General features: G+C 61.7%; 1 protein-coding gene across 2 annotated transcripts in view; it reads left to right on the top strand.

Moving 5' to 3' along the window:
* The window catches only part of PXDN (peroxidasin), a 45,096-nt gene that overhangs the window by 6,447 nt on the left and 15,569 nt on the right, over positions 1-23,080 (top strand). The window contains exons 2-9 of one of the 2 annotated variants that reach the window (XM_084900055.1): positions 8,315-8,386; positions 9,126-9,197; positions 13,078-13,149; positions 14,778-14,849; positions 15,236-15,307; positions 17,453-17,622; positions 18,794-18,911; positions 19,874-20,043. In XM_084900055.1, coding sequence (XP_084756181.1) covers positions 8,315-8,386; positions 9,126-9,197; positions 13,078-13,149; positions 14,778-14,849; positions 15,236-15,307; positions 17,453-17,622; positions 18,794-18,911; positions 19,874-20,043 — 818 coding nt within the window. The remainder of the gene's footprint in view (positions 1-8,314; positions 8,387-9,125; positions 9,198-13,077; positions 13,150-14,777; positions 14,850-15,235; positions 15,308-17,452; positions 17,623-18,793; positions 18,912-19,873; positions 20,044-23,080) is intronic. The other variant, XM_084900056.1, reaches the window with a different exon arrangement.

Below are 23,080 nucleotides of genomic sequence, written 5' to 3'. Positions count from 1 at the left end.
CGCTGGGACTGCCCGTCCGGCCCAGCCTGAGCCCGTCTGGCAGGTCCGTCCATCCGCAGAGCCGCCGCGGCCCTGTCGGTCTGGGCTCCCGGCTCGGCCTTCCCTGCCGCGCCCTGTGCAGGTCACCCCCCCCCCCCAGCAGTGGGTCCCGTCCGTCCGAGGGTGTGTCTGTGAGTCCTCCGGCCTGGCCAGCGCCCCTGGGACAATGGACGCTATTGTTTCCCCTGACCTCTGGGTTCCATGAGCAGAGGGCGGCGGGCTGCAGGGTGAGGTGCCATGGCGGGTGGAGGGCTGTGGGGGGTGGACTGCTGGGTGGTGTGGGGTGCAGTGGCTGCGGGTTCAGTGGCTCTGGGCGGAGTGGGGTGCAGGGTGCAGTGGCTGCGGGTCTCGGGGTGCAGGGCCGGCCATGAGCTCACAGGGCGCGGCCCTGACTGAGCGGACGGGGATGGAAGCAGATACTCGACAAAAACAGGAAACAGCGGCGTCCTCGGTGCCTCTCAGACCGGGTCCTCAGACCAGCCCCCGTCTCCCCCCGTCTCCCCCCGTCTCCCCCCGTCTCCTCCCCTGTGCGGCCTGGCTTGCCTCTGCTCCCGTGCAGCCGGGCCGGTCACCTCCCTCTCAGGCCCCAACCACAGGCCGCTGGGCCTTCAGGGCCCGGGCGGGGGGTCCGGTCTGGGAGGGGGAGTGGGGGGCCGTCCCCGAGGGGGAGCCCCCAGATGAGCATTTCCTCCGTCCCTGGGAGCAGCAGGCCCAGCCTCACAGGGCGAGGGGATGGCTGGCCAGGGGATGGGCTGGCCAGGGGTCAGCGAGTGAGTTTCGGCTCCGGCGGCTCCTCCCGGAGGAAAGGCCGTGATTGGCCGGCTCCCGGGAGGCCGGGAGGCTGTCTGAGCGCCGGGCCAGCCGCACGTTAACGTTAACTCTAAAAGCAGCGGCAAAGCCGGGTTAGTCATCTCCGTTACTGCTCCGACCTGGATGTTTGTGTTGGCATGGCAACCGGAAGCCAAATATTAACCTCGAGCCTTTGTTTTCTTGTTTGTTTTCCTTGTTTTCTTAGGTCAGAGCGTGTGTTGTCCCATCCACCTGCCCCTCCGCCCTCGGGTTCCGTCACCCACTCACCCGCCCATCCACTCACCTACCTCCAACCCACCTACCTCCTACCCACCTACCCCCCACCCACCTGCCCATTCGCCCCCCTACTCCCCACCCACTGACCCCCCAACCACCCACCTGCCCATCCGCCCTCCACGTACCCATCCATCTGCTCATCTTCCCTTTGATCCATAACCAGCCATCCATCCGCCCGTCCTTCCTTTCATCCCGTCATTCATGCATCTGTTCATTCATCATCTACAGCCCATCCCTCCCCCTCCCTCCCCCCATTCATCCGTCTGCCCTTCTGTCTGTCATCTCTGTCCCTCCTGGGACAGTGGGGAGCGGAGCCTGTGCCGGTAGACAGCAGGCCTGCTGCCGGGGTCTCATGGCAGCGGGGGGCGAGGTGGGGCGGGGTGGGGTGGGGGATGAGATGGGGGTGAGGTGGGGTGGGTTGGGGAGGGGGGTGAGGTGGGGCGGTGGTAGCAGTGGCCTGTCCCACGCTGCCTGCCCTCCTCCCAGGCCAGGACTGGGGCTGGAGCCTCGCTGGGGGCTAGAGGAGATGCTCCCCCAGCGACCGGAGCCGGGGGGCAGGCAGGCGAGGCGGAGAAGGGACCGCCTGCGTTACCACGGAGAGGCCAGGTGGCCGGTGTGGCTCAGTGGGCAGAGCGCCGCCTGTGGACTGAGGGTCCCGGGTTCCATTGTGGTCCAGGGCTCCTCCCCAGCCCTGGTCGGATGCGGACGGTTCTCTGTCTGTCCCCTCCCTCCCTCCCTCCAAGCGGGGAGGCCCTGGTCGGCCCTCCCAGAGGGCGGCGTGACGAGGCCCCGGTGACTCCCTGCGGCTCCTCCTGGGTCCCCCTCAGCGGCCTCTCCCCGCCTCCCCTCCACACGTGGCCTGGGGGCGCCGGAGGGCGCAGGGAGCCTGCCTATGGCCTCGCACGGATGGGTGGAGGTGAAACATGCTGGCTGAAGGCAGGTTATATGGGAGGGTCGCTGAGGGTCGCCGCCATCTTCCCCAATGAGGCCCGTCTGTGTCTCCTGCATCTCAGAGCACTGGCCTCTGGAATGTCAGGGGGCGCCCCCTTTTCCAGACCCCCGCCCCGCCCTCTCATTGTCTGTTATCCTGTTCCTGGTGGACCATTAACTCTGCTCCCAGCTGAGTGAAGAAGGGCGTGTCTGTCACGTCACTTCCCATCCAATCCCAGAGGTTCCCCCTGCGTTCTCCCGCCCCCGATCTGTCTCTCACCCCAGGCTCCTCCGATGGGAACTTATAAGACGGGCACCGACAGCCGGTCTCTGAGCTCGGTCCTAACTCAGAGACCCCTTCCCGGGGATGCCGACGGTGCGGCTCCGATAGACAGACGGATGCCTCACGGGCCCGAGTGGCTCACGTGGACGAGCTGACCGCCGGCCACGCCCCTCTGTGCGGGACGGGGTCCGATCACAGGCTCCCGGGCTCCCCGAGCTCCCCGCCTGGCGGCCAGCAGCCTGGGCCGTCTCCCCTCCCCCTCCTGGAACCGCCCGTGTGGGACTCGGCTGGATCCCTCGTCCCTGGGGCATCCATTTGGTGTCGGTATTTGTTGATTCTGTTTGATGACCCATTTCCTCCGGAATCAAACACAAGGGTCTGAGGCCTGGAGAGCGACAATAAACACCATCAGCCGGGCTCAGCGGGGCTTGGCCTCGGTGCAGAAATGTGCGGCCGGCCAGCCTGGGCGCCTGCCCAGTGGGGGAACGGGACTGTCCCTCCCTCCGTGTCGCTGACGCCAGGGCAGCTGGGCCCCGTTAACCCGTTCAGCCAGGGCAGCTGGGCCCCGTTAACCCGTTCAGCCAGGGCAGCTGGGCCCCCGTTAACCCGTTCAGCCAGGGCAGCTGGGCCCCGTTAACCCGTTCAGCCAGGGCAGCTGGGCCCCGTTAACCCGTTCAGCCAGGGCAGCTGGGCCCCCGTTAACCCGTTCCCTGCAAGTTACAATCTCTGTTACACCACCTGGTCTGCACCGCGTGCTGGGCGTCGGACGGTTAACTCAGGGCCACATCTCGTGGTCAGGTGTCAATGTTCCTGAAGGGGTTTCTGAGGAGGTGGTTTGGGGGGGGGTCCCCACATTGAAATCAGTCCTGTGAGTCCAGCAGGTGAGCATCCACAGGTGGTCAAGTCCGATCGGGCGACGGGCTCAGAACCAGCCCGCTCGGTGTGAGCGGGGGACTGGGCCTTCAGAACCTCCGGGCTCAGCGGCTCTCCCGTGGCTCCGTCCACAGGCCTGCGAGGCGGTCCTTACAGGCAGCCGGTCGATCGTATGGGTCTCCCTCCCTCCTTCCCTCCCTCCTTCCCGCCCTCTCCCCCCTGGTTCTCTTCGCCAGGGCCCTGCCAACAGCAATCCTGGTGACCGCCCCGTGGGTCTGGGTGGGTCGGACCAAGGCGGCCAGTCCACGTGTGGCCAGCGGCCACTCCTGTCAGCCACCCCCCTCTGTCCAGGGATCTGGAACCAGGACGGTGCAGGGAGTGAGTGCGGCCTGGACTCCGATTTCCACTCTGATGTCCAAAAATAGCCGCAGGGCTGCCTCTGACATTGTAACGTGTTCATCTCTGACATCCTGCCAGTGTCACCTTCCCATGTGCACGTGTGTGCGTGTGTGCACGTGTGTGTACACATGTGTGTGCGTGTGTGTGTGTGTGTGTGCACGTGCATGGTTTTATGTGAGTCAGGGTCCACAGGGTTTTAAAATCTCTCTCTCCCTATTTTATTTTATTTTATTTTATTTATTTAAAAAGGTCACAGGTCACGGGCCCTAGGATCCCTCACGTCCTGGCCTGGTGCCTCCTGTATGGGGTTCTGGCTGAGGTGCAGAGGGTCAGCTGTGTGGGTGCCGCCCTCGCCCCCCGATCCGTGGCTGCTCTTTGTCGGGGTGGGGGTGGGGGGTCTGATGGATCTGGGTCCCTCCCTGAGGCGCCCGCCAGCCCTCGGGCACCTGCCTCTGTCCCTGCCGGTCACTGGGTCGGCCTGACGGGTGGGCCTGGTTTCCCGGGAGTTCCCCTCCCCCTCTTCCCCCCCCCCCCCCCCCAGGAGGAGACTCTGCCTTTGGGGATTTCCCCTGTTAACAGTGCGGCCACGGAGTCCGGTTCCCCCTGGGCCGATGGGGGGCCGAGGTCGGGTTCCTCTCCGGCAGGCGCTGGCCGGCCCGGGGTGGGGTGGGTGGCGTGAGGCCTGTTTGTGTGCAGCGCCCGCGGCCTCGGTGCTGATGTGGTCACCGGGCTGGAATCCGGTGAGGCCTGGAATGCGAGGCCCGCTGCCCCGGTGACGGTCCCGGCCCCGGGCGGGAACAAAGGGGCCTTGAGCGCGGGCAGCTGGTGTGGACCCACAGGCGTCCCGCTGGGCAGCCGGGGCCGCCGGTCGGGGCAGGACGGGAGCCCCCAGGCCCGTCCGCTCCGCCCGCGCCTCCCCGGGTGATGCCGGGTGGTGGGAAGGTCCGTGGCCGGGCGATGTCGCCGGCAGAGGCGTGTGGCGGGTGTCCAGCGTGGGGCCCGTCGATGCTGGTCGTTAGTGAGCCGGGGAAGAGCCTTCGTGGCGGCTCCTCGGCGTGACATCCAGACCTCCTCGCTCCGCCAGCTTCTCCGTGACGCAGCGGCACCTGCGCCTCTGCACCCGGGGCCCCGCCTCCTCCCGCCGGCGGCTGTGGGGGGGGCTGCGGCCGCACCGGGTGCCGTGGAGCGGCCGGCATCGTCCCCGGCCCCTCAGCATCCCCGGCCCGCCCGCCGGCCTGACGGAGACACGTGCTCCCCAGCGGGCCCTGCTCCCGCGCCTTCGCTGACCTCACGTGGTTTTAATTTGAGAAACTCGGCTGGAGCAGGCGTGGCTGCCCATGGGGGGTGACACGTGCCTGAGCGTCATCCATCCTGGCGCAGACCCGGGTCCCCAAAGACCGGGGCGGAGTTCGCTGCCTCTTGTTCCCCTGCAAGTCCTGCTGCTCCCGGTGGGGGGCAGGGAGCAGCCACACGGGGCCCCAAGTCCACAGGGGGTCCCCAGTTCTCACGGGGCCCCCCAGTCCTCATGGGGCCACTCAGTCCTCACGGGGCTCCCCAGCCCTCAGTCCACACGGGGGCTCCCAGTCCTCTGGGGCCCCCAGACCACAAAGGCACAGTGTGAGGAAAAGGGCTGAGGACGGAGCGGCCCCGGAGACGCACTGTTGGCAGAGGCAGAGGCCGGAGTCTGACCCCCTGCAGGCCCGGCCGGGGGGGGCCCCAGGGCTCTGGTCCCCGGACAGCGACTCGTCCCGGTGGCTGCTCCCCGACCGGTCGTGGGAACGGTGCTGTCAGCTCGTGTCTGCGGCAGACCGTTCCCGCGGGAGATGCAGGGAGGTGCCTGAGCACGCCCCGCCCGGAAGAGGCCGAGGCCGGGGCCGACCGGACGGCCGCCCGTGGACGGCTGGGCTGTGAGCGTGGCCACAGCGGCCGGCGCCTCCGTCCCGGTCCCCGTGCGGCTGTTAATAAACGGGCCGCCGCCGGCCTGTGGCTGTGGAAGGCCCGGGGCAGCCCCCGGAGAGCGGGCGGGACTCGGCCCTCCGGTGTCCACTCCCCAGTGGCCCCGTCCGGCCCGTCCGCCCGGAGGGATTGTGGTTGGACGTGGAGTCGGGACCTGGATGTGGACGCTTCGTCCGAATACCACGCCTCTTCCCGGCCCTGGTTATTTATTTTTTGCTTTTTACCTAAAATACGCACAGGCCAGGTACTGGGTCTTGTTGTTTATAAAACATATTTTTTTTCGATCTCAGAGAGGAAGGGGGAGAGAGGGAAACATCAATGATGAGAGAGTCACTATTGCCTGCCTCTGGCAGGCCCCTGGAAATGGAGCCTGCATCCCGGGCCTGTGCCCTGACCCAGAATCGAGCCGTGACCTCCTGGTTCAGAGGTCGATGCTCAACCCCTGAGCCCCGCTGGCCGGGATGTGCTCTGGTTTGGAGCCTGGCCCTGGGAACCTGGCGCGGGGCCCGGGCAGCTGCCGGCTGTGTGCGCCCAGCAGGCCGTGGCTCCCTCCCCGCCCTCCCTGCAGGCCAGCAGCTGTGCTGGAGGCACCGTCCCGGGAGCGAATCCCACGGGCTCGGAGCCAGCACCGGCCTGCAGCCCGGCCCCCCTCCGGTCGCCCCTGGCAGAGGCACCAGCAGGCAGGTTCCTGGTCCTGCCCGAGTAGGTTCCTCCTCACTGGTTCCTGTCCCGCCTCCAGCTCTCCCCCCAACACCAGCCCCTGGTGCCCCCAGCCTGCCCCCCAGCACCGCCCCTGCTACGTGTTTCTGTGGTAGCTACCCGCCAGAGAAGGCGGAGTGGGCCGTGGCCTTCCCCGTGGCCTTGCCCTAAAACGGTGGTTTCTAGGGGGCCGTCCTGTGCTGCCGGGGCCACCGGGGCAGCTGTGGTGCGTCCAGATGGGGTCGCCTGTCCGCCCGCGAGGCCCGGCGCTGGGTCCTCCGCTCGGGCTCCTCCTGACGGCACCGCGGTGTTGGCAGAGAGTGCCGTGGCTCCCGGGCCCGCACCCCGGCTCCTCTGCACCGGTGTCACCGCCGTCGGCGGAGCTTTGCCGGTCAGGGACCTGCCTTTGGGGCGATGGCCTCTCCCACCCCCCACCCCAGCTCAGGCAGAGGGGCCGGGGCTCCAGGCTCTGCCCGCGCTGCAGGGGAAGGTTCCGCCGGGCTCTCGGCTACGCTCCGTCCGCAGGAGCTCGCCGTCCCATTGGCGCTTTCCGGAGCTTTCTAGACTCAGACTCGACCCCCGGCCTCACCGCGGCCGCTCCTTGGAGGGAAGCCTCAGAGCCGTGGTCGGCAAACTCATTCATCCACAGAGCCCAACAGCACAGCCTCTGGCATTTCTTCTGAGAGCCGAGCCACGTTTTTTAAACGTAAACTTCTTCTAACGCCACGTCTTCAACATAGACTCGCCCGGGCCGTGGTGTTTTCTGGAAGAGCCACACTCACGGGGCCAAAGAGCCGCGTGTGGCTCTCGAGCCGCAGTGTGCCGACCACGGCCTCAGAGCTCTCGCTGGCTGTTGGCCGAGGGGGGCGGGAGGGGGGTGGGGCCCGATGGGCAGGTGCAGAGCACAGCTGTGGCCTCCCTGTCCCCGCCCTTGGCCCGGAGCCCCTCTTGGCCCTGAGCCCCTCGGCCCCTGCAGGGGGGGCATGAGGCGGGGGTGGGGACAAGCTGGGAGCATTTCTGAAGGGCTTGTTAATTGCTGGGTTTAGGGCAGGTTCCTTCCCGTTAGTGTTGTTGCTGGAAGTGGTTATTGGGTTGTAAAGAGCGGTTCCATTGTTCGCGCTGAGCCCGGCACTGTGTGGAGTGGAAGCAGTGGCCCCCGAGGCCTCATGGGGGGGGGAGGGGGAGCCACAGTCTGCCAGGCACACGAGTCATCGTTTTAAAAGTAAAAAAAAAATAAAAAATTGGGAATTATATTGCCCACTTGGTTTTATTTAAAATTTTTTTTTTTTATTGATTTTAGAAAGGAAGGGAAATGGGGGGAGAGAGAGAAATGTCCATGAGGAGAGAGAACCACCGATCGATCGGCTGCCTCCTGCACGCCCCTCACTGGGGATCGAGCCCGCTACCCAGGCCTGTGCCCTGACCGGGACTCGAACCCTGACCTCCTGGCACAGCTGGCTTTAACAGGAGAGGCCCGGTGCTGGCACTGACCTGTCCCCACGGGAAGGGCTGAGGGTGGACGTAGGGAGGGCAGCGGGAGGAGGGCCTGCGTCCGTGTCTGCTCGGTGTGTGTGTGTGCCACGCCTCCCCTCTGCTAAGCGGCCGAGGCGGGTGGGGGTGTTAGTGTCCCTTCGTCCACCCGGGATAATGCTCAGAGCCTGAGGGTGCCTCGGGGACGGAGCTGTGCGAGGCGGCCCCAGCGAGGAGGGTCCCTGAGGCTCCGTGTCCTCGGTGCTCGCTTGGTTAGTGTTGTTCTGTTTGTTTTTGTGAACCCTCACCTGCCACTGGGTGTCCCTCAGGAGGGAGGGGAGAGAAAGAGAGACATCGATTGAGCGATCGATCGGTGCCTCCTGAATGGGCCTCAGCCGAGCCTGGGGATCCAACCTGCAACCCAAGTGCTTGGCTGGGAATCGAACCCACAACCCTCCAACGTGCAGGCGGACAGTATGACCGCGGCCAGCGCTTCCTCGCTGTCTCAGAACGGGATATCTACCACAGAGCAGCGTGGCGGCCGCCACGCCTCTTACCGTCTGTCTCCTCTCCTCACAGGGATCTTCGCTTCAACAGAATCCGAGAGATCCAGCCCGGGGCCTTCCAGAGGCTGCGGAACCTCAACACCTTGTGAGTCTGCCCCCTGCGGCCCAGGGAAACAGCACACCGGGTCTCCCACACCCGGGTCCTCGCACACCTGTGATCCTCGCACACCTGTGATCCTTGCACACCCGGGTCCTCACACACCTGTGATCCTCGCACACCTGTGATCCTCACACACCTGTGATCCTCACACACCTGTGATCCTTGCACACCTTCAGTCCTCACACACCTGTGATCCTCACACACCTGTGATCCTCACACACCTGTGATCCTCACACACCTGAGATCCTTGCACACCTTCAGTCCTCACACACCTGTGATCCTCACACACCGGTGATCCTTGCACACCTTCAGTCCTCACACACCTGTGATCCTCGCACCCCTGTGATCCTCATACAACTGTGATCCTCACACACTCGGGTCCTCACACACCTGTGATCCTCACACACCTGTGATCCTTGCACACCCGGGTCCTCACACACCTGTGATCCTCACACACCTGTGATCCTCGCACACCTTCAGTCCTCACACACCTGTGATCCTCACACACCGGTGATCCTCACACACCGGTGATCCTCGCACACCCGGGTCCTCACACACCAGTGATCCTCGCACACCTAGGTCCTCACACACTGTGATCCTCACATACTGGCCTTGGCCGTGCGTGGCGAGGCCCCGTGTTCCCGTGGCGGCCGCCATCCTGGCGGGGGGATGGCCTCTGGTGCCCGGGGACGAGCGTGGAATCTGACGGCACCTCCCTCCTCAGGCTCCTCAACAACAACCAGATCCGGAGCATCCCGGGCGGGGCCTTCGCGGACCTGGAGAACCTCAAGTACCTGTAAGTCCGCGTGGGGGCCGTCCTGCCGAGCGCCTTGCGTCCCATGTGCATTCTGTGCAGCCGCCACTTCCTACCGAGCTCTGGTGTCTGGAGGAAACGGAAATGGCCGGGGCGGGGGGGGGGGGGGGTTTACCTGTCCTGAGCGTGGAGGGCTGTTGGCTCTGGGTCTGGCTGCTCGGCCTCAGTGCAGTGGGGTGAGTGGAGTTAAGATCGGGGCCTCGGAAGATCACTCAGACAGAGTCGGGCCTCCGCGGGGACGGGAGGGCCGGCCTCGGTGTAAGACAGGAGCGTCCAGAGCAGGCGGCTTCCCTCGAGGACTGAGGACTGGCTTCCCCGCGAGGAGGCCCCGGAGCCCTGTGGAATGTCGCTCCGTTCCCCCCTCCTGCCTCCGGGCGCCTCGCCTCCTCTCGCTGTGCAGTCAGATTCGGAAACAGATGGCAGTTAACTTACGAGGCGGGACCATCGGCCTGCCTGCGGGGGTTTGCAGTTCGGGCTGTGACGGGGGGAAGCACTGTCTTCCTGCCTCGGGGGCTGTGAAATTATAGAAAGAAAAACCGCTCCGGGCGCATACCTGGGCTGGCAGGTCAGAGGCTGTGTCGCATGCTATGGGCAGAAGCAGTCTTTCAGAACTCAGCTACCTTTCTGAATGGAACTATTTTCACGAGGGATACATATCTTTTTTGGGGGAAAGGGGGTATGTTATACGTGAATCTGAGCACCTTTAAGTGATGTCCATGTTTAATGTCACGTGGTTGGTGTTGATGTACATGTTAGAATCAGTGTGTTGTGTGTTTTTTAAAGGTTATCTTTAAAAAAAAAATTTTTATTGATGTCAGAGAGGAAGGGAGAGGGGGAGAGAGAAATGTCAATGATGAGAGAATCACAGATCAGCTGCCTCCTGCACGCCCCACACTGGGATCGAGCCCACAACCCGGCCTGTGCCCTGACCAGGAATTGCACCGTGACCTCCTGGTTTCTAGGTCGACGCTCAGCCCCGGAGCCAGGCCGGCCGGGCTGGAATACTTCTGACTTTAGGTGTCGGTGGTTCTTGACTGCAGAGCTCACTGGAACTCTGTTCGTTAAAGTACGTTTTCCTCAGTGAAGACACTTGGAAGCGCAACGTGTAGATGTTTACTCTGTCCCTTGTGGCAGAGCGTGTGGGTGCTTTTTCATTCTCTGTGACATCACTGAGCACGAGGGCCCCTTTTCACAGCGAGGGTCAGGCCTCCGCTTACTTCTGTCGTTTTCTTTGTGTGTTTGCTCCGCTCAGCCGCAGTGTGAGCAGTGTGCCTTCACTTTGCATTTGGTTTGAACCACTTGGGAGCAATGTGTGACTTTGCAAATGTATTTGATGTGAAGGCGTGGGGGTCCTCGCTTCTCACTTCCACTCTTTCAAGTGGTTCCTCTAAACCTAGTCCCTGACCCCCCTCGGGGGCTCCTGCCCCAGCCTCCCGCTCTGCCTTCCCCCCAGCGCACCCGTGAGGCCACTGTCCCCAGGCGCCGGGCATGGGGACGGTCAGGCGGGAAGGGGAGACCAGGAGCAGGAGAGCCGTGAGCCATGGCGGAAGGGTCCTGGGGGCTCCGCTGTCCACTGCTTCCAGCCCAGCCTCCTTCCCGGGCCCCCGAGCCCACGGAGCGCGTCTGGTGTGCACGAGCACCGAGGGAGGGCGTGGACTGGCCTCCGTGTCCGAGACGTCGCTACAGCGTATCGCTGCGGCCGCCGTGGCCAGTGAGTGCCCAGGTGTGTGTCCGCAGGCGAGGGTCCCCCCTGCCGGGACCCAGCGACTTCTGGGAAGCAGGACCTTCACGCTTTCGATGTCCCTGATGGGCGTTCACGCCGAGACGCACTGGCCGTTGGTTCTGGAAGGGGGTTCTGTGAAAACCAGTGACGGCCCGGTGCCTTCACTGACACGTGTGTGCGCATGTTCGTCTGGTCCACGTGTTTTCTGTATGTCCGTCCGTCCATCTGTCTGTTGTTCATCCTCACGGGAGGTACATTTCATTCATTTTTAGAGAGTGAAAGGGATGTAGGGAGGGAATGAGAGGGAGAGAAACATCGATGTGAGAGAGACACATTGATTGGTTGCCTCCCACATTGCCTGGATCCTGGCCAGGTATCGAACCTGCAACCAGGTTCCCCATGACCCTTCAGTGTGTGGGCCAGTGCTCAAACCACTGAGCGGGCCCAGCCCACGTGTCTCTGTGCTCCTTCCCAGGATTCCTTACGCTCGCTTTCTTTTAAAAATACATATATTTGTATTGATTTCAGAGAGGGAGAGGGAGAGAGGGAGAGAAACATCCGTGATGAGAGAGAACCACTGATTGGCTGCCTCCTGCACGCCCCACTCTGGGGATCAAGCCTGCACCCTGGCCTGTGCCCGGACTGTGACCTCCGGTTCCTAGGTCAACGCTCACCCCCTGAGCTACTCCGGCTGCGCCATCTCGTGCTTTTTTAAAGTGCCCGCAGAACGGTGGCCAAGGTGTCAGTGTTGTTCGGAAGGAACGGCCGGAAGTTCCCTCCTCCCGGCCGGACGTTCCCTCCTCCCCGCCGGAAGTTCCCTCCTCCCCGCCGGAAGTTCCCTCCTCCCAGGCGAAAGTTCCCTCCTCCCCGTGTAGCTCGCATGGCCTGAAGCGCCCGCGGGCCTTGCACTCTTAGCGCCTGGTTATGGTCGCAGTGACCCTGTCAGCCTGGCTGTTCTCTCTGTTCCACCGGGAGGGAACCAAGGCAGGAGGGCCACACGGCTCGTCGCGGGCAGCCAGGGTCCAACCCACGCGGCTTGGCTCACGAACCTCGGGCCCAGGAACCTCGGGCCCGGCCTCTCCTGTGGGCACGGCCGCTGTGGCCGGCGTCTGGCGGTGTGTGTGAGGTTTGGGGTTCAGCGAGGCCGCCCGGCAGGTCCGCAATGAGGGAGCGGGCGTTATCGTTAGCGGCAGCGGCGCAGGGTCTGGTTAACGGACTTGGCCCCTCGTTGCTCACTGGAAGGCGGTGACACACGTGGTTCTGGACACGTGGTTCTGGACGCGCAGTGCATCATGGGGGGAAGTGTCGCTTGTTGGGCGGAGCGGGTGGGTGAGAACCGGTCACGGACCTACCGGAAGGCCAGCCGCAGGAGAGGGCGTGCGGTCCGTGCCCTGCCCGCCTGGCGCCGGGGGAGCGCCCGGGGCAGGAGTCTGAGCCCAGGACTCCCCTAGTTCCCATGATGCTCTGGGGCTCCCCGAGGCCCAGCTACGGAGCCGGAGGGCTATGCTGGGAGCCAGTCCTGCGAGGAGACAGGTGGACAGACCCCACTCAGTTTGTCCTTCCGACCCGAAGGCATTTTAAAAAATATATTTTTTTATTGATGTCAGATAGGAAGGGAGAAGGAGAGAAACATCCATGACGAGAGAGAAGCATGGATCGGCTGCCTCCTGCACGCCCCGTGCTGGAGATAGAGCCCGCAACCCAGGTGAGCGTTGACCTAGGAACCAGGAGGTCACGGTTCAACTCCCGGTAATGGTCAGGGAACAGGCCCAGGCTACAGGCTTGATCCCCAGAGTGGGTCGTGCAGAGGCAGCCAATCAGTGATTCTTTCTCATCACCGATGTTTCTATCCCTCTTCCTCTCTGAAATCAACACAAATATACATATTTTAAAGAAAGTGACTTGGAATCGAACCGTGACTTTCTGGTTCCTAGGTTGATGCCCAACCCCTGAGCCCCGCCCACCTGTGCACCTGTCACTTCTGAAGCGGCAGGTGTGGGGGGCTGCTCCCCGGATTCACTGATCTCCCTGGAACCGGGTGGGGACGGGATAGCCCACGCCCCGCGTGGGGTCCTCGTGCCCGCCCCCGCGTCTGCAGTCCCGGCGGGCCCAGCCGCTAACGCTCCTTTCTTGTTTCAGCTATCTGTACAAGAATGAGATCCAGGCGATTGACAGGCAAGCCTTTCAGGGACTTTCCTCCCTAGAACAACTGTAAGTGGCCCGTCCTGCCGGTGCTTCTCAGGGGCCCCTGCCCGTGTCCGCCGTGTGCATGACGCATGCTGTGCGTGTGGGCCTCCCATGGCCACATGACTGTTCGTCCCGAACCCCCGGTACCCGCGATGAGAGTGAGAGACAGACGTGCAGACGGGTCCGAGCGCGGAGAGGAGAGGTCCTTCGGGGACAGGGCGGGGCCGTGCGGACGGGGAGTGGCTGTCCTTGTCCCGCTTCCTGTTTGTGCGTCCGGGATGATTTCATTGCCGTGGGGAGAACAGCTCTGCACGTGTTTCCCGTCCGTGCACGCCGAGGGCTGGCTCCCGGGAATTCCTCCTTGGCTGCGCAGTCAGCAGCTGGTTTTGAGGAGGATTCCTGGGAAAGGGAGTTTTTCCGTTCGGCTTGGCTGGGCCCGTTTGGCCGCTGAGCTGAGCTGATGCTGTGCGGGAGCTCTGTGTTGTCCACTTCTCGGGGACGGGAGGCAGCTGTCAGCCGCAGCAGCCTCACGCCCTGCGCGGCCCGGGCTGCATGTGCGGCTGGCAGGTCGGAACCCTCTGGGCGGAGCTGGGCTGGGCTCCCCGGAACCACACGCGGGTGCATGTGGCCCAAGAAGCACTTGCCCAGTGGAGCCGGAGCTGCTGTGGGAGGTTCTGGTTGGATCCGGGCTCCTGCAGGCTCTGCCCCATGACAGAGGCCAGAGGAGGGGCGTGACCTGGCTCTGGGTGCTGAGGCCTGAGGTCGGCAGGTCCCCCGAGGCCCGCCTCGCCCTCCGGAAAGACTCAGTCACTGGTCCGAGGTGTCCTGGGGGGCTGGCTGGGCCTGGGAGACCCCACGCCTGCAGGAGGGGACACAGGCAGGGAGGTGGTGACCCCGGAGTCAGTGCTCCGGGAAGGAGTCTCTGAGGATGAGCGTGAGTTTTGAGAAACTTCTCTCTGTCTGTACTCATGACACGGGCCCAGGACCGCGGGCGCTGTGCTGTCACGGCTGCCTGTCCCAGAGTCCGGGAGGGACCTGGCGTGTAAGCGTGTGCTCGGTGAGGAGGGCGCCTGGGCGTGGGGCAGGGGGGCCTCCAGCAGAAGCACCCAGAAGTGTTTGACTTCAGGGGAAAAAACACCACTTTTCAGAGGGAGGAAAGCAGTATTCAGGAAAATCAGGAGTGGAGACATCTCATGTGCAGAGAATACGACTCGGGGTGCTCCCTGTATCAGTCAGGAGGCTTTCGAGGAAGCATATCCTCTCAGGGATTCGGGCCGTTTTCCTCTCTCGATTCCCTGATAGCTTCTGTAGCTGACCATGCCGCGTTAACATGGCTCCCTCCCCCGAACCCACGTGTAAGTGGCAGGTCTGAGTGACGGCCGGAGAGGTCCTGGTGTTGTGAGAGAGTGTTACCCCCTCCGTTCCCCAGTGTGACGGGAACGTGGCTGGGTGTCTGACCAGCGTCCCTGTGCGTTTTCATGCAAGTCAGCCGGGTTTGCAGGTGTATTGAGCCTTTCTAGTTCTAGAATCATCTACTGACGTAGGAATTTGAAATGACTTCAGAAAAAATAGGAATTTGAAATGACTTTAGAAAGCAAATTTCAGCTGAGAATTCGGTAATTAAAATTGTCTTTCTTTTTTGACTTCTCCAGATACCTGCACTTCAACCAGATAGAGACCCTGGACCCCGAGTCCTTCCAGCATCTGCCCAAGCTGGAACGGCTGTGAGTGCCTAAGGACCTGACAGGAGGCGGGGCCAATCAGGGAGGGGTGGGGCTTGATGGGGCGGGGCAGGGGAGGGCTAGGGTGTGGGCATGGCCATTGGCTCAGCCTTCTGCTGGGATGGGGTTGAGGCCATTGTCTGTTAAAACACCTGGAGAGGCTCTGGTAGAATATCCGAACCGCAGCTCCGAAGCAGGGCTAACAGTTTCTTCTTTCGTGGGGATGGCGATCAATCAGTTGACTTCTCTTCTGGACTCGTTCTTCCTCTCTTTGGTGTTGAACAGACGCAGACATTGTGGTTTAAAAAGTAGATCTGTTCTGCTGCTTGTGATCTTCCCTGTACAGCTAAGACATCTTTTTAAAAGCAGGTTCTTGTCTCTTTCCACAGGTTCTTGCACAACAACCGGATCGCACACCTGGTCCCAGGCACATTTAACCACTTGGCCTCCATGAAAAGACTGTAAGTCGTGCTGTCTTTCCCGCCCCCTCCCCCCCCCCCCCCACCCCCGGGCTCCGTCCGGGGTGTGGCGAGGTGGGTGTCTCCCTCTGGGTGCAGCTCAGGAGGCGGGACCCACTCGGGATGGATCCACCCGTTAGCAGGCCCCGGGCGTATGGCAGTCAGCTCTTTCTCTGTAGGTGGATACGGCATTTCAAAAGCCATTTCCACGTCTCCACCTTGACTTTAATTCATGCTGCCTATGTCCCCCGTGGAAATACAGTCCACGGAGGAGCCCCCGCTCCATGGTCCATGCCAGCCTTTAGGGGTACATGTCCGTAAACACATGGAGTGGACCTGTTTGTCCAAAGTAATATTTCTCACACTGAGTCATTTAAAAATATATATTTTATTGATTTTTTTACAGAGAGGAAGGGGGAGAGAAAGTTAGAAACATCAATGATGAGAGAGAAATATTGATCAGCTGCCTCCTGCACGCCCCCTAATGGGGACGTGCCCACAACCAATGTACATGCCCTTGACCGGAATCGAACCCGGGACCCTTCAGTTCGCAGGCTGACACTCTATCCACTGAGCCAAACCGGTTTCGGCCTGAGTCATCCTTATAACAGACTGAGAGAGCAGCGCCCTGATGGGAAAAGCTTGATTTTCCTTTCGGTTTGAGCCATGGTTCCAATCATTAGCTCTTCAGTACAGCGGACCGCACTGAGGAAATGAGACAGACTCTTGTCACCATTTATTATTCGTCCTTGAGGATAAAGCCGTCATCGGCCAAAGTAAAGCTCACGTTCTGGGGGAGACAGGATGCGTGCTGCGGGGAGGGATACACAGGAGCGAGGCAGAGACGCGGCCGGGGGGCCCGGACAGCCCACCACGCCGCCCGGCCACGGGGTGAGGCATAGGTCTGTGCCCAGCCTGTTTCAGGCAGAGCCAGTCCTTCAGCCTCCATCCTCTCTTCTCTGCCCTGTTTGTCCCCGCTTTGCTCCGTCGATGAGCGCCTAGGTTTTGTGGTCGCCGCTCCGCCACGGCCTGTCCCATACACACACAGAGGACTTGCTATTCTGAGGGGCCGCCGGGTCCGAGGGAGCCAGGCACGTGCTCCAGTCCCCGCAGCCGCCCCACCTGAGGGCCCAAGCTCAGGGCGGTGTCCCTCCTGATGGGGGACCGAACTCGAGGTCTCTGCCTGCTGGGCAGCACCTCACCCCTCCCTACTTACAGATCCCCGAACCCTTGGTTTCTCCTCCTGGGGAGCCAGCACACCCCGCCATGGGGTCATCAGAGACGTGACCATCCAGGCAGAGGACCAGTTCTGCCCCCAGTTCCCAGTGGGGCCTGTGTCCAGGGGAAGAAGGGTGACGGGTGGGGTGACATCACAGGCCGCCTAGGCCTGCCGTGTGGACCCAGATGGGGAGGTCACCTCACGCTCCCACACCTTAGCTCTGGGCCCAGAGAGCCTCCTCGGTGAGCCGCACAGCCCCTGCCTGAGCGGGTCTGTTCCCCACACCTGTTAGGTAACCAGCCACCATGTCGTGTGGCGCCCCTGTCCCCGCAGCATTAGCGTCTCCCTGTGGGCTGTGTCCCCCACACAGCGGACATTCCCCTCCCCGAGGAGGAGGACAGGAGGGGGGAGGGAGCGCCTCTCCTGCTGAGCAGCACTTTCAGGAACACTCGTCCCTGAGATTTGTGCTTTATGAGCTGGATCCAGACATAACCCCCAGCCGAAGCTGGTCTGGCTCAGTGGATAGAACGTTGGCCTGTAGACTGGAGTGTCCTGGGTTCGATTCCTGTCAGGGGCATGTCCCCCGGTTGCAGGCTCCGGCCCTGGTTGGGGTGCATACAGGAGGCAGCCAATCGGTGTGTCTCTCCCACATAGATGTTTCTCTCTCTGTCTCACCCTCTCCCTTCCACATACACACAAAAAAATCAATGGGAAACATCAGGTGAGGATTAACAAAAAGAATAATGAAGACAACCCTTTGCAAAGTAGCACTTGGCTGCAGAATATGCGTGACTTAAAAATCAAGAAATGAACCCTGACCTTGGGACGGTTGAGGGTGCAGCGAGTCGATGTGAGGACGGCCTGGGACGAGGGTGCAGGGACGGAGGGTGCAGGCCCGGGGGTCGGGATGTCACTGCTCCTTCCCGCAGGCGGCTGGACTCGAATGCGCTGCACTGTGACTGCGAGATCCTGTGGCTGGCGGACCTGCTGAAGGCCTACGCCCGGTCGGGGAACGCGCAGGCCGCGGCCACCTGCGAGTACCCCCGGCGCATCCAGGGCCGGTCGGTGGCCACCATCACCCCCGAGGAGCTGGACTGTGGTGAGCGCGCGCGTGGGCGTGGCCGAGCGTGTGGGCGTGCTGGGCCCGGCGGCCCCTGTCCCCGTGGGTCCCCCGAGTCCAGTCTAGGAGGAACCTCTGTGCAAAGCCCTTTCTGTGGTGTCTGTAAGAAGGTATTTCTTTCTTTTTTTTTTTTTTTTTTTTAATATTTTTTTAAATTTTATTTTATATATTTTATTGATTTTTTTTTTGCCCCCATCCCTCCCTCAGAAGGTATTTCTTTTTTATAAAACTTTCATAAAAATATTTTTATTGATTTTAGAGAGAGAGGAAGAGAGAGAGAAACATCAATCAGCTGCCTCCTGCAAGCCCCCTACTAGGGATCTCGTCAGCGACCTGGGCACGTGCCCTGACCAGGAATCGAACCTGTGACCTCCTGGTCATAGATCAACGATCAGCTGCTGAGCCACGCTGTGGGCCTTTTGAGTTTTACTTGGCAGTCCCTGCAAAGAGCGCAGAACGAAGCGCACTGCTGCCTTCTTGTTGCTCCCTGCAGGCTGGGGGTAGGGGCCCGAGAGGAGTGCGGGTGCGGGCGGGGCCGGCGGGGGCAGGGCCTGCAGGGCGCATGGGGGGTAGCTGAGCACTCTGCACCCTGAGGTGACCTCGCTGGGTGTGAGCCGGTTCTCCCACCTGGGCGCCCCCAGGAGCCGGGGGAGAGCAGAGCCGCCTCAGACCGCAGGGCAGTCTCCTCGGGAAGCGGAGGGGCCCGGCCTGGCCTTTAGCTTCAGCCCTTTTGGTGCTAAAAGGAGTTCTGGCTCCTGGAAGCAACGGGGCTGCCCGTGGGAAAGGCGAGCAGCGCAGAGCCCGGGCTGCGCACGCGCCGCTGGACCGAGCACGTGCCGGGCGCAGGTGCCTCCCGGCTCCGCCGCCCGGGCTCCGGCTGTGGGCGGACAGGGCTCCCCGCTCCCCGTTCCCGGAGACGGGAGGGCTCCGCTCCGGGAGGAGGCCGGCGACCCACAGCCCCGGGGCTGGTGAGCGTGGGCGTCGGGGGGTGCAGGGACACCCCCCGGAATACGCCCCACACGCGGGTGGGAACCGGTGGGACCGTTGGGCTGAGGCCCCGCTGGGCCCAGACGGGCTCCCGTGATGGGCCTGGGGGCTGTTCCGTGGCGGGTGGACCCCGAACCCCAAAACCCGGCTCCTTGTCTCGCAGAAAGGCCCCGGATCACGTCGGAGCCCCAGGACGCCGACGTCACGTTGGGGAACACGGTGTTCTTCACCTGCCGAGCCGAAGGCAACCCCAAGCCCGAGATCATCTGGCTGCGGAACAAGTGAGGGTGCAGGGCGGGCTGCGGGGCCACCCCCACCCTGCGGGCCACCCCCACCCTGCCGGCCCCCCAACCCTGGGGGTCACCCCCAACCTGCAGGTCACCCCCATCCTTCGGGTCACCCCCTCCCTGCGGGTCACCCCCATTCTGCAGGTCACCCCCATCCTGCAGGTCGCCCCCACCCTGCAGGTCACCCCCATCCCTTCCTCTCAGAAATCAGTGGAAGTGTTAAATAAGTAAATGAATAAAAGGTGGAGAGAGCAGATTGGCTTAAGCCCTTCACACCTCTTTATAAATGAACAAGTGGACCCTAAAAGTTAAAATGGCTGAGCCAGTCACGGCATGTGGAGCCTGGCCCCGGCCCGACATCTGGCCGCCTGTGCCCCGCCCGCCTCCCCCCCCCCCCCCCGCCCGCCTCCCCCCCGCCCGCCTCCCCCGCCGGGTCAGGTGCTCATGGCAGGGGGCGGCCACGTCAGTCAGGGTCCTGCTTGTGGGGGGGCCGGGGTGACCGCTCCCACCCAGACACAAGACGGAGACGGATTTCTGTCTGGGGGCTTGCTGCAGGGGGAGGAGGGGAGTGAGAGGGGGAGGGGGGGCAGGGCTGGCGTCTGCAGAGTGGGCCCAGGGCCCTCGTACCCAGCACAGGGAGCTGCCCCCGCAGGGCTTTGTCTGTCAGCCCGTCACGGTCGGCTTCAGGAAGGTGGACATTCCGCCCGTTGTCTGGACACAAAGGGAAGGTGGTGTTTGCCCCCCCCCCGTGTTCTTTTCCTCCCTTGGGATCCACTCGCTGTGAAAGGTCTGCCTTCACGGCGAGCACGTGTGAGTGACCGACAGGCAGCGGGGCCCGTCAGCGAGGCAGAGGCAGGGTCCCCCGGGACACGCTGGGGCCCCGGGATGCAGCGTCCACGCGGGGTCAGCCGCGGCTGGGGTGGGGCCTGAGCTTACGGACGGGCGTGTCCTTGCAGCAACGAGCTGAGCATGAAGGCGGACTCCCGCCTGAACCTGCTGGACGACGGCACGCTGATGATCCAGAACACGCGGGAGACGGACCAGGGCGTGTACCAGTGCATGGCCAAGAACGCGGCGGGCGAGGCCAAGACGCAGGAGGTGACCCTCAGGTACTTTGGGTCTCCAGGTACGTGACGGCCTTGCCGTGGGGTTCCTCCCAGGGTGGTGTCCCTCCCTCCCTCCTCCCGCACCCGGCTGCTGCCGCCGCGGGAACCAGCCTCCTGTCTCTGGCCAAAGCCCCTGCCATGGGCTCGGCCCCAGGGGAGTCATGACCTTGGCCCTGGCCCACATCGTCCCTCATCCGGGACGGACACTCAGTGGAAGCCGAGCAGGCAGTGCTGCAGGCAGATGTCACCCCACCTCTGACCCTCCAGTCGCCCTGGTCCCCAGGGGCATGGGCCCTGTGTTCCCGTTGGGCAGGGAGGTCTCTGTCGAGTTAGGTTTGGTTATTGAAAAAGGAGCCAAAATCTGGATTTTCATGTAAAATTCCCAGGTTGAAAGTTTTGGCATCTATTTAAAAAGATGGCCTTCTAGCGAGGCACAGCTGTGGCCTCGGTCGGACTCAGTGCCCTGCCCTCGTCCCCATGTTTAACCGGAGAACTCATCATGTTTAACCCGAGACCTTGATGAGAGGGGCCTGGCCTGGGAGGACGGTCCAGCCCCCTCCTGCTGAGGGCACAGCCGCTGGGTGCCCTGTGGTCTGCACGGGCCCCCACCCGCCAGGACTGCTGTGTCTGTCACTGCCTCCGGGCGCCGGGCGCCCCCTGAGCTTCCCCGTCAGCCATCCCAGCCATCCCGGGTTCCCTGGTGCTCGGTGTTTCCGGCCACCGGCCACCGTCAGGCGGTGCCAGTGATTGTTGAGGGTTTCTTTGTTTAGTCTCGGGTCTTTGAATGGGTCTGGTGTTCGCCACATCCCAGCACGTGGTCCCCTTTCTGTGAATGAGAGTTCCTGGTGTCGGATTTCAGCTCAGAGGGATGCCCTGCTTGGATCAAAGCCCTGTCACACCACTCCCACAAATCACAGTCACAGGGCGCCCCGCGGGCACCTGCTATGGGAACCGCTGGGGCTCCGGCCCCGGGGAGCGGGGGCTCGAGCGTGAGGAATAGGGGAACCCACTGAACAACGGGGGGCAGCGCTGTAGCAACGTGTCTCAGAGCAACGGAGAGGAACAGCGTCAGCGAGGGACTCGTTTAGGCGGACCAGAGTGTTTACCATCTCCCCCAGCAGTCAGCAAACTCATTAGTCCTCAGAGCCAAATATCAACAGGACAACGATTGACATTTCTCTTGAGAGCCACAATTTTTAAACTTAAACTTTTAACGCCACTTCTTCAAAGTAGACTCGCCCAGGCCGTGGTATTTTGTGGAAGAGCCACACTCCAGGGGCCAAAGAGCCGCATGTGGCTCGAGAGCCGAGGTTTGCCAACCACAGCTCTAGGAGATTGTTTCTTCCCCGGGAGCCGTAGCCTTATTTGGGGGACACTTGGAGCCTGTCAGTCAGGCTCCCTAAAGCTCTCCTGACGGGGTCTGAGACCTGGGACAAGGCCCAGCAGTCAATCTGCCTGAGGCAGCCCGACCACCTAGACTGCGAGCTGTCCTACCGGCTGGATGGGGCCAACTGCCTATTTTCCTTAAAATCCTAGAACTGAGAATGGTTTTACCTTCTTCTAGGGTTGGAAAACCTAAGCATTTAGGACCGTGGTATTTTAGGATCAGTAGTAATTGTGGGAGATTCCATTTCAGTGACTGTCGATTACATTTTACCGTAATGTAGCCACACTCATTCCTCCATGAGTTGTTGGTGGCCGCACTCTGCTGCGGGGCCGAGCTGAGCAGGAGCAAAGCCCAAAACACCTGCTCCCTGGTCCTTTGCAGATACGTTCCCAGGCTGTGCTGACAGTTGAAGTGTTTTGATTGATCTCAGAGAGGAAGGGAGAGACATCAATGATGAGAGAGAACCATCCATTGGCTGCCTCCTGCATGCCCCCTGCTGGTGATCGAGCCTGAAACCTGGGCATGTGCTCAACCACTGAGCCACACCGTCGAGCTCTGGGGCCATTTATAGCCGTAATTACAGCCTGGCTCCTGAGCCTTCGGGAGTGACAGAGGACTGCAGCACCATCTACTTAACCGGGTTTCTTTCGGGAACTATGGGGTTTGTCCCCGAATCTTTTTTTTTTTTTTTTTTTTTTTTTAAATATATTTTATTGATTTTTAACAGAGAGGAAGGAAGAGAGATAGAGAGCTAGAAAGGTCGATGAGAGAGAAACATCGACCAGCTGCCTCTTGCACACCCCCTACCGGGGATGTGCCACCAACCAAGGTACATGCTCTTGACCGGAATCGAACCTGGGACCTTTCAGTCCGCAGACCGACGCTCTACCACTGAGCCAAACCGGCTTCGGCTGTCCCCGATTCTTTTGCTGTCACAGGCCCCTCTCCCTTTATCCAGAACCACTGAGCCGGCCAGGTGCTGGTTAAATTCAGACATTTGGGAATTTTTTCAGAAGGCCCCCTCGGCTCGTCAATAAACACGTCAGCGTCCGATTGAACATTCATAGCGGAAAAATGAGGGCTCTGAGTGGCCTCGACCTTTGTAAACAAGTGGTGATGTAATGTTGGATTCTGGGATCCTGGATGAGGGTGTTGGTCGGAAGAAATAACACAGCAATTAAATGAGACCTTTTACTTACCTATCGTTTTTTAAAAATATTTTTTTATTGATTTCAGAGAGAGAGGGAAAGGGAGAGAAACATTAATGATGAGAGAGAATTGTCCATTGGCTGCCTCCTGCACACCCCCTACTGGGGATCAAACCTGCAACCCGGACATGTGCCCTGACTGGGAATCGAACCTGGGACCCTTCAGTCCACAGGCTGATGCTCTAGCCACTGAGTCAAATCAGCTAGGGCTTCTCAATGCAGTTTTGTGAAACTTACTATTTTTTATGTTCTAACATAAAAACAGTGTTTTATACCAATAAGAACTATGGAGAGGCTTGATCAGAGTGACATAACGGATTCAGGAGAAGCCAAAATAAGGGCTCTCCTCGTTGTCCCATTGGAGAAATCACTGTCCCTCACAGGTCCTGCTCCTCGTGTGACACAGGCAGTAGGCCGTCTTTATTCTCTGTGTATTTCTTTTCTTTTTCTTTTTTTAAAATA

This window comes from Pipistrellus hanaki, assembly GCF_964339955.1.
Source record: "Pipistrellus hanaki genome assembly, chromosome: 12".
Classification (NCBI taxonomy): Eukaryota; Metazoa; Chordata; class Mammalia; order Chiroptera; family Vespertilionidae; genus Pipistrellus; species Pipistrellus hanaki.
This window is presented reverse-complemented; position numbering and strand designations above follow the sequence as displayed.